General features: G+C 39.7%; 1 protein-coding gene across 4 annotated transcripts in view; it reads right to left on the reverse strand.

The window, feature by feature from the left end:
* Poln (DNA polymerase nu) overlaps nucleotides 1–12,758 on the reverse strand; it is a 148,946-nt gene that overhangs the window by 83,511 nt on the left and 52,677 nt on the right. For all 4 annotated transcript variants that reach the window (XM_059275704.1, XM_059275703.1, XM_059275705.1 and 1 more), the window contains 5 exons: nucleotides 11,516–11,599; nucleotides 10,965–11,060; nucleotides 3,553–3,609; nucleotides 2,626–2,679; nucleotides 1,505–1,570 (listed from right to left, as the gene is read on the reverse strand). In XM_059275704.1, coding sequence (XP_059131687.1) covers nucleotides 1,505–1,570; nucleotides 2,626–2,679; nucleotides 3,553–3,609; nucleotides 10,965–11,060; nucleotides 11,516–11,599 — 357 coding nt within the window. The remainder of the gene's footprint in view (nucleotides 1–1,504; nucleotides 1,571–2,625; nucleotides 2,680–3,552; nucleotides 3,610–10,964; nucleotides 11,061–11,515; nucleotides 11,600–12,758) is intronic.

Here is a 12,758-nt window from a genome sequence, read left to right on the forward strand (position 1 = left end):
GTGAGTTGCAGGCTGAATGACCCATTCACAGGGGTGGCCTAAAACTATCAGAAAACAGGTATTTATATTAAAATTCATAACAGTAGCAAAATCACAGTTATGAAGTAGCAACAAAAATAATTTTATGGTTGGGGGTCGCAGCATTAGGAAGGTTGAGAACTGCTGCTCTAGAGAATCCTGACTAATACACCTGGTAAAGCTCTAGCTACTAATCAGGGACTAATGGGAAGAACAGATAGAAAAAGACGACTTACATTTTCTTTTTTTTTTTAAATTTTTTAAATTTTTTTGGTTTTTCGAGACAGGGTTTCTCTGTGTAGCTTTGCGCCTTTCCTGGAACTCATTTGGTAGCCCAGGCTGGCCTCGAACTCACAGAGATCCGCCGGCCTCTGCCTCCCGAGTGCTGGGATTAAAGGCATGCGCCACCACCACCCGGCGACTTACATTTTCTTATTCTTTAAACTTCCACATTATTTTATGTCAAACATTTCTAATTATAAATATTATTTAGTTTATATTTGTATTAGTCACATATGTAATTCAAGTATTTAAATATAAGTGGACTCAGATTAATATATAATAGTAAGAGATGTTAAAAATAAAATTGTAGAAAAGAGTAGTATTTTATGAACACATGTTTAGTAGAAAGAAAAAAAAGAAAGGTGACTTTCCGACTTGAATAAAAGTGATATTTGTTAACTGTATTTCTTTTCTATGCTTGAAGAACTTTTCCATGAGAAATTAGTAACAAATCTGTGTGTGTATACACATGTAGGTATGGGTGTGTGCATGTGAACACCAGAAAACAACCTTGGGTGGCGTTCCTCAGGAGCCATCTACTTTGTTTTTTTGAAATGGGGCCTCTTATTGGCCCAAAACTCACCAAATGGGCTAAGCTGGCTAACCATCAAGCCCCAAGGACCTTTCTGTTCCTACCTCTGCAACCCTGGAATTACAAGCACACACTACTCCACCCGGCATTTTTACATGGGTGTTAGTGATTGAACTCAGGACCTCATGCTTGTGCTGCAAGCACATTACCTCGTTCAACGGGTCTCCTTTGTATCAGAAATGTAAAGCCGTTTAGAAAGCTATCTGGGAGAGGTGCACACTCGTGACCTTAGCACTCAGGAGGCTGCACCTAGGCTACAAAGCAAGACCTTATCTTTTAAACAGACCAAGAAAGTATATTAAAACTGCATCACAAATGCAAGGGCATTTATAACTTTCCATTAACAACAGTCTTTAGAAATTACAAAATGGAGATGGTTTTCATCAGATAACACTTTTGGAAGCCAGCTTCCCAGGAAAACTCTGAAAAGGGCAATGGAGAGAGGCACAGCACTGAAGTGCCTGAGTTCCTTGTTCTTAGAGCAGAGTTGATGCCTCAAAACCAGAGAAATAAACACATGGAGCAAAGCACAATTAGCATCATGAAGTCCCCTTCTGGGAACAGTGCAGAACCAAACATACAGTGAGGCACAGAAATGGGCAAGTAACTTACAGGATGCTTGGCTGAAAGTCTCCCCGTCACAGTTCCGGTCTGATTCCACGTAGAAGAGATGGAGCCCTTGATCATTTAAGAAGAATCAGTTCAAACCCAGGCAATATGGTGTGAGGAAGAACACACAGACCCTTCACTACAACCCTCCTTGCTCCTCCTGTTATGAAGCAGTCTTGCGATCAGAGCCAGTTGTCCCCCTCTAACCCAAATAGAAGCAACACTAGGACAAGTAGATCCATGTCAGTTATTAAGTCTATGTGTGGGTTAAGGGGGCTGTAGGGACAGCATAAACTCAAAGTGGGATTATGCCATAATTCTGTGGCTTGTTGTTAAGTCTTGTAAATCACAGAGACCCCTGACTGTACTTTTCTCATGTGCAAATTGAAATAGTAATGTCTACCTGTGATGGATATTATTGGTTGTTGACTTAACTATATCTTAAATTAACTAAAACTCAAGTGGCTGGGTATGCCTATGAGGGATTTTTTCTTAATTAAATAATTTGAAGTGGGAAGATCCCCTTTTAATCTTGATCTTTTGTGGTGGGAAGAAGATACACCTTTAATCTGGGCCACATTTTCTGCTGGCAGCCTATTTAAAGAACATAGAAGAAAGCTTGCTCTCTTTTTGCCTGTTTGCTCTCACTGCAAATCCATTCCTTCACTGGCATCAGAGCCTACTTCTTTGGAATTCCAGCATATACTGAAGACTAACTGAGATACCCAGCCTTGTGGACTGAACAACTACTTGGACTTTCTGTTGATAGACAGTCATTGTTGGACTAGCTGGATCACAGTCTGTAATCCATTCTAATACATCCCCTGTGTGTGTGTGTGTGTGTGTGTGTGTGTGTGTGTGTGTGTGTGTATATTCACATGTGTGTTCTTCTAGAGAATTCTGAGAGTCTCAAATGGCTCCAGAAAAATACATTACTGTAGATGTGGAAGCAGGCTAGCTGCTGAACTGCCTCAAATATGGAGGATCTGAAGGCATACAACTAACCTGCATTGTGCGGATATTGAATAATATGACCATAATGGGATTGTAAAAGTGGCACATGTATCTGAACTCAAAATAAACCTTAGTTCTAATCCCAATTTCCTTTTGTTAAGCTTTGTTACCTTTTTCATATAAGCTAGTAATCCATCTACAAAAGTTGACTTGATCTTGTGAACCTACATCATAAAGACAAGAATAGTTATGTTCTTAAATTTGTTTAAGTACTCAAAGAGACCAACTGCAGAGCAGTAGTTGACACAGGGCTGGGCATGTGGTGCAGAATTGACCTTGGACAACCTTAAGTAGTGCCAGGATTGAATAACACAAGTCCACAAAGAAAGATGCCAGTTGTTATTCTGCAATATTTCTAGGCTACAGAGAAGCTGCAATATTGGGCAAATTCTCAAATATTAATTTCAGTGTTCCCAGCAATGGGGCTCTTTCTAGTTCTTTCCCAACCCTTATATTACTCCAGGAGGATGGCTGGTTTGGTATTAGTGTATTTCTGCAGGACAGGGTCTCAGTAAATAACAGCACTGATGTTTGGTTTGTAAATGTGGTTAATGGGTAACAGAAATCATGAAGTAAAGGGCAGGTATGTGAACAGAGAAAACATGAATAGATAAAAGAGGAAAGGGGGCATACCAGTAAACACCCAGTAAACATCACTGTCTTAGAGCCTGGAAACCAGGAGAATGACAGGACTTTTGTGAGAATTGGTACAAGTCTTATTCTCATTTGAAGGGACAGGGGGACAGGCCATCAGTCTCCTTCCACATATAACTCCTTGGGCTCCCAGTGTTGGGCAAAGCAGACTCAGACTTGAGTAAGATGACATCAGGATATGAAGAAGCAGGGCTGACATGACATGAAATTGGTTGAGGAAATTTTATTTCTTTAGAATATTGTTCACACGCATCAGCAAACATGGGGTTGTGAATAGAGACAGGGTTGGATAGTTTTCCTTCATTACAAACCATTTACACACACACACACACACACACACACACACACACACACACATACACACACACACACAGTCAACTTACCTGTCTATATTCCAAAATTATCTTGGGTAATGGGTGAAGGTCTTGTAGAGAATTTAACTAAAAAATGAAAATATGTATTACCAATATAATCTCTTCATTTCAACAATTCAAATGTTTACTTTCAACTGGAGAGTGTCCTAGTAATAAATAATGCAACCTAACATATTTTCCAAAATGAAGACTCATAGCAAACTCAGATTATCAAGTGTCTTAATCCCAACCCTTTACAAAGTCATTCTTGTATCTACTCAGGAGCTAAATTATTTCACATGAGCTGAGAAATAAGAGTCTTCTTCAGATCTTAAATTAGCAAAATCTAAATCTCACATAAAGGGGTAAGTCAGGTGCCTCCCAACATAAAATCCATGCTATAGCAGCTCCCAACATTTGACTCAGAAATCTGAGTGAAACTTCAGGGAGGTAGCACAAACTTTGAATCCTAAAGCTACAGTATTGAACACACAATATTGATCCTAATCTGTTGATATGAAGTTCAAAAAGAGGAAAAAGTAGGCTGTAGTGGTAGACAGAGCTCAGGGTCTGAAAAGAAGCAGGGCCAACTAGGAGACTGAAATATTTATTTCTTGCCACACAGCAGTTACATGGTATTGTCATAAGCTTTCTGTCTTAGTAGGTAGAACATACCTAAAAACATACCATACCAACAAAGCCACACCTCCTAAAAGCATCTGTTAACATTCTGACCTGTCCCTTGAAATCCCACGCCTTGGGGCCACCCTGGGTCCTGACATAAAAGCCTCGTTTTAAGGAAAAACCCCTCCCCTTCCTCTCTTCTGTTCTTTTTCTTCCCACCATGAGGTGCGCACATCTCCACTTTTCCTCTCTTCTCTTCTCTTCTTCTCTCTCCTTTCTGTCTTTCTGTCTCTTTACCTCTATATTATAATGAACTCTTTCCATGTGGATGCAGCGCCTGGGTTGTAAATGAATGTCCGTTGCCACCACCATGCCTGCATGGTGTCTTGCCTGAAGAGGCAAATTCCATAACCCTTTTCTTCTATCCTTAAATATAAAGCCAGAACCATGTGGCCAAAGCTGCCAAGTTCTGCTGCTTGCTGGGGTTGGAACATGGCCCCCTCATTCAATGACATCTTTACTAGCTTTATGTTTTTGATTGTTAACTTTACTGCCTAAGCTTAGCTGTCCTAGAACTCGCTCTGTATACCAGGTTGGCCTCAAACCCAGAGATCTTCAATTATATCTTTACCAGCTGCTATATTTAGCACATTCTTTCCTCCCAGTACCACATCATCATTTTACAAATAGAAGAACTGAAGCTGAAGAAGTAAGTAACTTATATATGGTCACACTGCTTTATTAGCAGCAAACAAGACATCCTAATAATCCTGAGTTCTTGGGATGTTAATGAAAGAGTCTTTGATGTGAGATATTGTTCTAGTTAGATGACTGGAGGACCATAGGAGAGCACAAGACAGAAGAAAAGAAGTAAGGTACATACAAAATGAGAGAAAGTATCTCTCTATATAATTTATATTCACATGTGACTATGACTATATATATATGTAAATATATCTCTTCATTATGTTACAGAATGAAATTCTCCAAATTTAAAGCATCTTAGCCAAAAAAAAAAAATCACACACATATATATTCTTTTCATTGACTCACAGTGGTTGCACACATCTGTGGGGCACAGTGTGACATCTCTGTCTTCAATGACCCAATAAACAATTGTACATTAAAAAAATTTTTTTACCAGCTTTCTGTTTTCCATAGTTTTCTTCACTGCCTAAGTTTGGCTGTCTTTGAACTTGCTCTGTAGAACAGGTTGGCCTCAAACCCAGAGATCCACCAGCCTCTGCCTTCTGAGTGCTGGGATTAAAGGCATGCACCACCACACTCAGCTCTAAGCTTTTCTTTAATTCCTTTTCACAAATTGGAAATTTAGCTGGGTGGGATCTTGTCCTTAGGTCACCACTCCCTTTACTCAATTTGTGTGTGTGTGTGTGTGTGTGTGTGTGTGTGTTTCGAGACAGGGTTTCTCTGTGTAGTTTTGGTGCCTGTCTCGGATCTTGCTCTGTAGACCAGGCTGGCCTCAAACTCACAGAGATCCACCTGGCTCTACCTCCTGAGTGCTGGGATTAAAGGCGTCACCCACCACCACCCAGCACTGCCCTGTTTCTTACTTGGCTGCTTCTAGGGTATCTGTTTGAGTTGTTATGGCACATTCCTGAGGTTCTTCCTGAAACTGAGTACAGCCTCTGATCACCAGGTGGTCTAAGATAGTGGCCCTTCCCTAAGATGGAGTCTGCAAAGTCAAGTCTAGGCCTTCATATTGCCTTCACAGTGTGTAGAAAGTAAATTAATAACACAGGCACTGAAAGTACCTACAGGCTTACTGTAGCCAGAGGATATTCTTTTTTTTGGGGGGAGGGGTGGATTTCGAGACAGGGTTTTTCTGTGTAGTCTTGGCTGTCCTGGAACTTGCTTTGTAGACCAGGTGGGCCTCGAACTCAAAGTGATCAACCTGACTCTGCCTCCCAAGTGCTGGAATTAAAGGCATTTGCCACCACATCCAGCTTAGAGGATATTCTTAAAATTATATTTAAGGTGACAATTATAAACTATCAGGCAAAAATCTGCTGTCAGTCTAGGGTCTATCGAAAAAGTCTGTAGTGAGAACCATGGGCAGTTGGTGTTTGGATAGAAGTGCCACAGCCAAAGGACTGGAGACATGGTCTAGGGCTGTGTGTGATTTTGAAAGTGATAGGAAGACATGGCAAGTGTTTTCAGGGCAGCACCATGATGTTTCTATAGCTTTAACATGTAGGTGTAGTAGTGAGACTCTGGAGAGGAGGTATGGAGTGACCTAAGGGACAGAGGACAAAGGTGATAAAGTGAGGATGGGAAGAAGGATGCAGATTCAGAACACATTTTGTAGGGAGAAACCACAGGATTTGCTGTGAGTGAGGTTGGAAGAAGGTCAAAGATGACTTCAGATGTTACTGATCTTTTGGCAGTCTATCCTGTCAGACCATCTTTAGTAACATTAGGAACGCACAGTCATACATATCCTCACTGAAATCTCACAAGGCCCTAGTAGTGAAAATACAATATATTATTTCCTTTACAGACCTGGAAATCAAAGTACAGTTAGGTAAGGTAGGTATGAAGACTAACCTGAATCCTCTCCTCAGTTCTGCACTGCCTATCCAGGACTGGAATGAAATATGAAAGGCGGCTATCATGGTGTTTTTGACACAGCAATAGAAACCCTAACTAAGACACTTGTCCTGTGACCTCTTTTGATCAAGATCCTAGAGGAACATCCTTTACAGGAGATCCCTATTTTTCTACAACCTTCCACTGAGCCTCACAAGCTAAATGGGAGTAGTCAGTAAGTATAGGCTCCTAGGGTCCTTTGTTCTAACTGCCAGCCTAGGCTAAGATGAGTGGACACAACTTTCCCTGTCACAAAGTCAAAAGTGGGATGGCACAGGAAACCCAAACCAGCACTTCAGTCACTGCTTTCCTACCACAGTTTGAAACTACTTATTTACTCCAATCCATATCTCTTCAATGAAATTACTTGTCGGCTTTGAGCATCTAGTTATACTCTGCCACTAGGTACACTGCAGTCTCATTACTCTTTAAAAGTGTATTCCTGGTCAGGAGGTGGTGGCGCACGCCTTTAATCTCAGCACCCAGGAAGCAAAGGCAGGCGGATCTCTGTGAGTTCAAGTCCAGCCTGGTCTACAAAGTGAGTTCCAGAACAGGCTCCAAAGCTACACAGAGAAACTCTGTCTCAAAAAACCAAAAAGAAAAACAAAAAGAATAGAGAGATGGCTCAGCAGTTAAGAGCACTGGCAGCTCTTCCAGAGGACCTGAGTTCAATTCCCAGCACCCACATGGCAGGTCACAACTGTCTGTAACTCCAGTTCCAGGGAACACCTGACACCCATGGCAAAACACCATGGACAGCCAGGGCTACACAGAGAAATCCTGTCTCAAAAAAAAAAAAAAAAAAAAAAAAAAAAAGAATTTGCTTTAAACCTTTAAACCAGGTAGGGTGACATATATCTACAATCTCAGCACAACAAACAAACAAACAAAAAAGGGGTTTGTTTTAAGAACAAAGCCTCAGAGGAGGTGTGCCAAGATGGTTAACTGGAAACAACTGCTGTGTGATGTCAATATTGAGAAAAGTGAGGGAAATGAGGATACATTCTAAACTGAAGAGATTAAAAAAAAAAAGCACAAGAGATCACAGGACAAATGTCTTAGTTAGGATTTCTATTGCTGTGTTGAAAACACCATGAGCAAAAATCAAGTTGGGGAGGAAAGGGTTTATTTGGCTTATACGTCTATATCGCTGTTCATCATCGAAGGAAATCAGGACAGGAACTCAAACAAGACAGAGACTTGGAAGCATGAACTGATGCAGAGGCCATGGAGAGTGCTGCTTACTGGCTTGCTCCCCATGGCTTGCTCAGCCCACTTTCTTATAGAACACAGGACCACAGTAACTTGGTCTGTTGATCAAAAGTTTTAGGTCAATAAGATTATAATTACTTAGACTTGTAGGTCTAGGTTAAAATCATTTGGAGGTTTTTTAATGCTCTGAGATGCCCAGGGATGGCTCCACCCATAATGGGCCCTCCCCCATCAATCACTAATTAAGAAAATGCCTTACAGTAGGATCTTATGAAAGCAATTCCTCAATTAAGGTTCCCTCCTTTCAGATAACTCTAGTTTGTGTGTCAAGTTGACATAAGATGAGCCAGCACACAAATGAAAGTCTGGAGAAAAAGAAAGGCTAAGCAGTGGAAAGAAGGAACTATCTACCCATTTTCCCAGAAGCAGAGGAGGAATCATTCTGAGTAGAAACCGACAAAGAAACTTCAGAGTCTAGTTTTGCATTATAGGTCAAATGGACATAACAGATATCTATAGAACATCCCATCCAACAGAATACTCATTCTTTTTAGCATCTCATGGACCTTTCTCTAAAATAAGTCACATTTTAAGCTATCAAACAAGTCTTAAAATATTAAATAATCAAAATAATTTCTTGAATAATGTCACATCATGTTAGAATAAAATAAGAAACTGATAGCATGAGAAACTACACAAATATGCAGAGAATATATATTATACTCTTGAATAGATAGTAGGTAACTGGAGAACTCAAGAAGACTAAAGAGTTCCTAGAATCAAATGAAAATTAAATCACATCTTATTAGAATCTTAGTGCTCATATTAAAATATCAGAGAAATCTCAAATAAACTATTTAATAATGTACCTCAAGGTACATTAAATAAGGACAAGTCAAGTCCAAAAGCAATAGATGAAAAGAAATAATAAAATGAAGTGGGAACTAAAAGAACAATATGAAATATCATCAAAATAGTTGATTTAAAAAAATAAACAAGATTGACAAATCCTTAGCCAAACTAATCAAAAGAAATGAAAAGAAGACTCAAATTAATAAAATTAAAGATGAAAAGGGGAGATTTCTATAAGTTCCAGAGGATCATTAGGGAATAATTTGAAAACTTATACCCCCAGACACTGGAAACTTTAGAAGTAGTGGATAAATTCCTAAATACATACAACCCACCCAAAGAAACCTAAAGGGATATAAACAAACAAATCCATAAGAAGCAATAAGATTGAGACAGTAATATAGACTCTCCCACCTAAGAAAAACTCAAGGAGGAGGGTGGCTGGAGAGATGGCTTAATGGGTAAGAGTGCTTCATGTACAAGCATGAGGAACTGAATCCAATTCCCAGCATCCACATAAAAGCTGGGTGTGCAGACAGGTGGATCCTAGGAGCTCTCTGGTCAGCCAACCTAGCAGAAGTGCTGAGCTTCCTGGTTCAGTGAGAAACGCTGTCTCAAGGCACTAAGTTCAAGAATTATAGAAGAAAACACTTGGTGTCTTCTTCCGGCCCATGTATGTGCACACATGGCACACACACTTGCACATTGGCATGTATAGACCATGTAATACTTCCCGAATACACAAAGAAAAAAAAGAAAAGCCCAGGATAGGTTGAATTCACTGTAGAATTTTGCCAAACCTTTAAAAAAGAGTTAACCAATGCTTCTCAATCTATTCTAGAAATTAGAAAGGGAACTAGTACTACAAAATTCATTTTGTGAAGCTAGTATTACTTTGATACTGAAGCCAGATTAAGAGCCTAGCATAAACAACAACCAACTACAGGTTCTCTGATGAACACAGGCACAAAAATTTCATAAAATATTTGCAAACCAAGTTGAACAACACAGTGAAATATCATGCTCCATGACCAAGTTGGCTTCATTTTAGGGATACAAAGATTGTACACATAACAAATAAAAACACATGGTTATGCCAATAGATACAGAAAGGGTCTTTGACAAGGCTCAAGATCTCTTTATGATAAAAGCTCTCAAGAAACTAGAAACAGAAAAAGCGTATCTCAGTATAATAAAGGCCATATATGAAAACCTATAGCTAATATTACACTAAAATCAGAACAAGACAAGGGTGCCTATAACCACAACTCTTCATCAGTATATTGCCTACAGTCTTACTTGGATTATTAAGACAAAAAGAAAAAAGAAAGAAAGAAAAAGAAAAAGGAGACAAATAGAAACACAAAAAGTCAAATTATCCCTTTGCCATGTGACTACTTGTCTGCCATTTGGCTGCTTGCTGACCTCCATGCCTAACTCAAAAGGCATGGCTTTCTCTCTTCCTCTTCTCTCCCTTCTTCTGACAGCTTTTGAGATTTCCAGCTTATCTGCTCTGTTTTCTTCTAAACACTAACAAAATTGTCCTTGAACTAAAAACAACAGCAACAACAACAAACAAAAAGCAAAACTGGGCCAAGGAGATACCTCAACGGATGAAAGCACTTGTTACACAAGCCTGACAGCCTGAGGTAGAGCCCCCAGAAGCTACATAAAAGTCAGATTCAGAAATTAGAGTAATGCCTCAGTGGCTAAGAGTGACTGCTGCTCTTACAAGGGACTCAAGTTCAGTTCCTAGCATGCACTTGAGTGGCTCATAATTGCCTGAAACTTCAGCTCTACACGAGACACACAAATTTGTACATACACAAATACACATTCTCTCTCTCTCTCTCTCTCTCTCTCTCTCTCTCTCTCTCTCTCTCTCTCTCTCTCACACACACACACACACACACACACACACACACACTTAAAAAGAGCAAAATTGCACCAAATTGTCCTTTGCCAGGCCAGCCAGATGTTCCTGGAGAGCAGCTACCTGCCACCTGCCCATCTCTTGGTGCACAGCCAGGAGCATAACCTTGGGTGGAAGCACCTTGTCTACAGGGTCTCCTGTCAGCATAGAAGGAAGCCTGTACCTGGTGAAGATACATCAGCATGTAAGAAAGATAAGGAAGCTAGACTCTTACCATGGCCTCTGATGTGGACAGCTGGTTCTGCAGCCCAGTTCTGGGAAGATGCTTCCTCTGACTCAATAGGTGCAGCTTCAACTTGCCAAAGAGGATCTTCAACAAAAGCAGTGCACATGTGTGAAAAAAGATGCAAATTTGAGAAAAAGAACATAACCATCACAGTTATAGCCGCTGGCCTGAAGGCATACACTGAAAAGAGTAAAAGAGGCTTAGCTCCTCATTTATAAGGACTTTGACTTAGTGTATCTCAAAATGTTCATTACTTGTGAGAACATGAATAACATATCACTTTCAGACAACATTATAAATTCAGAATAAAGCATCTTTTAAATTCATGAATAAGACAATTTTTTGAAAGGACAAAACTTAACATTACCAGCCAGGTATGGTGGCCCTCGGCTGTAATCTCAGTACTTTGGAAGATGAGGCAGAAGGACTGTCATGGGTTCGAGTAAGCATACAGCCTGGGTTGCTGAGTGAGTTCTAGGCAAGTCTGGGCTACTGAATGAGACCCTGTCTCAAAACAAACAAGTGAAATTGAGCCTCACCTCACGAAGCTGATTATTACTCATTATGAGAAACTGTTCTCCTGCAATAAAATGGGCTTCTTGCTCTAGTTCCTTGAGGCGAGCCTGAAAAATTGACATTATCATTTACAGATTTTATGATTTAAAATAATTCAATCTGCTCATCAAGTAACTCTCAACAAAAGCCCTTAATGGAATAAAAAGTCATCTATAACTTACCAAAATGAACATTTAAAAGCATACATATTGACTTGTGGTGGAATTTTCAGGCTCATAAATCACCTTTTCCTAAATATAGCGAAAACTTAAAGAAGCAAAAATAAAAGTACACCAAAATGAGGGAGGGAAAGAATATGTTTTTCAGCAATATTAGAACCAGGAAAGGGATCCAGCTCTAGAAGACAGAAGACAGAAATAGATCAAGATATTCTTTAAGTCAAATAAGAAGAAATATAAACATGAGTAAAAATTTAGATGAAGGGCTGGCAATAGGTAAAAGCACAAGCTTGGTAACCTGAGCTACACCCTTGGAACTCACATGGTGGAAGGAGAACTGACTCCCCAAAATTGTCCTCTGACCTACACACACACACACACACACACACACACACACACACACACACACACACACTAAAAACACTTTAGAGACTTGGGCAGATTGTTTTCAAAGAGAAACTAATAGCCAATAATGATAGAAGAGCAATTCACTTCATCAGTAATCAGAAAAACAAACCAAATTCGTGCATGGTTTATGATAGTTGCAACCTTCAAACAGCCAGATGCTTCTTGACTGGGACAGATGTCATCCATGGCAGAGCATACAGACTGTGTGATAGCATCAATGCTAAGATACAGAAGACTGAGAGGTTGTATACAAACTATTGATTTACTCACAGTTCAATAATAAGCTAAACTATACTGTTTAGACACTGAAATAGAGAACAAATAAATGATAACAAGAATGAATTGTCTTCCAAGGCAGGGTAGTGGTTACTTTTAGAAGCAGAACACAGTTTCTGTCAGGAAAAGCACATAAAGCTGTGGATTATCCCATGCTTTGACCTGAGTGATGGATACCAGAGTTATCATTTATATAATTTAGATGGAATTAAAAATATTTTTCATTCATCTTTATGCATCTTTCCATATTTTTCATTCTTTAGGAAATTTACCAATTCCTTGAATGAACTGTAGGGAGCAAATGTCCACACAAGAAAAATAGTCTAACTTAGTCTAGCCCTTGAGGGCCTGTTGTGGGATATTT

Source organism: Peromyscus eremicus, chromosome 10 (assembly GCF_949786415.1).
Source record: "Peromyscus eremicus chromosome 10, PerEre_H2_v1, whole genome shotgun sequence".
In the NCBI taxonomy this organism is placed as follows: Eukaryota; Metazoa; Chordata; class Mammalia; order Rodentia; family Cricetidae; genus Peromyscus; species Peromyscus eremicus.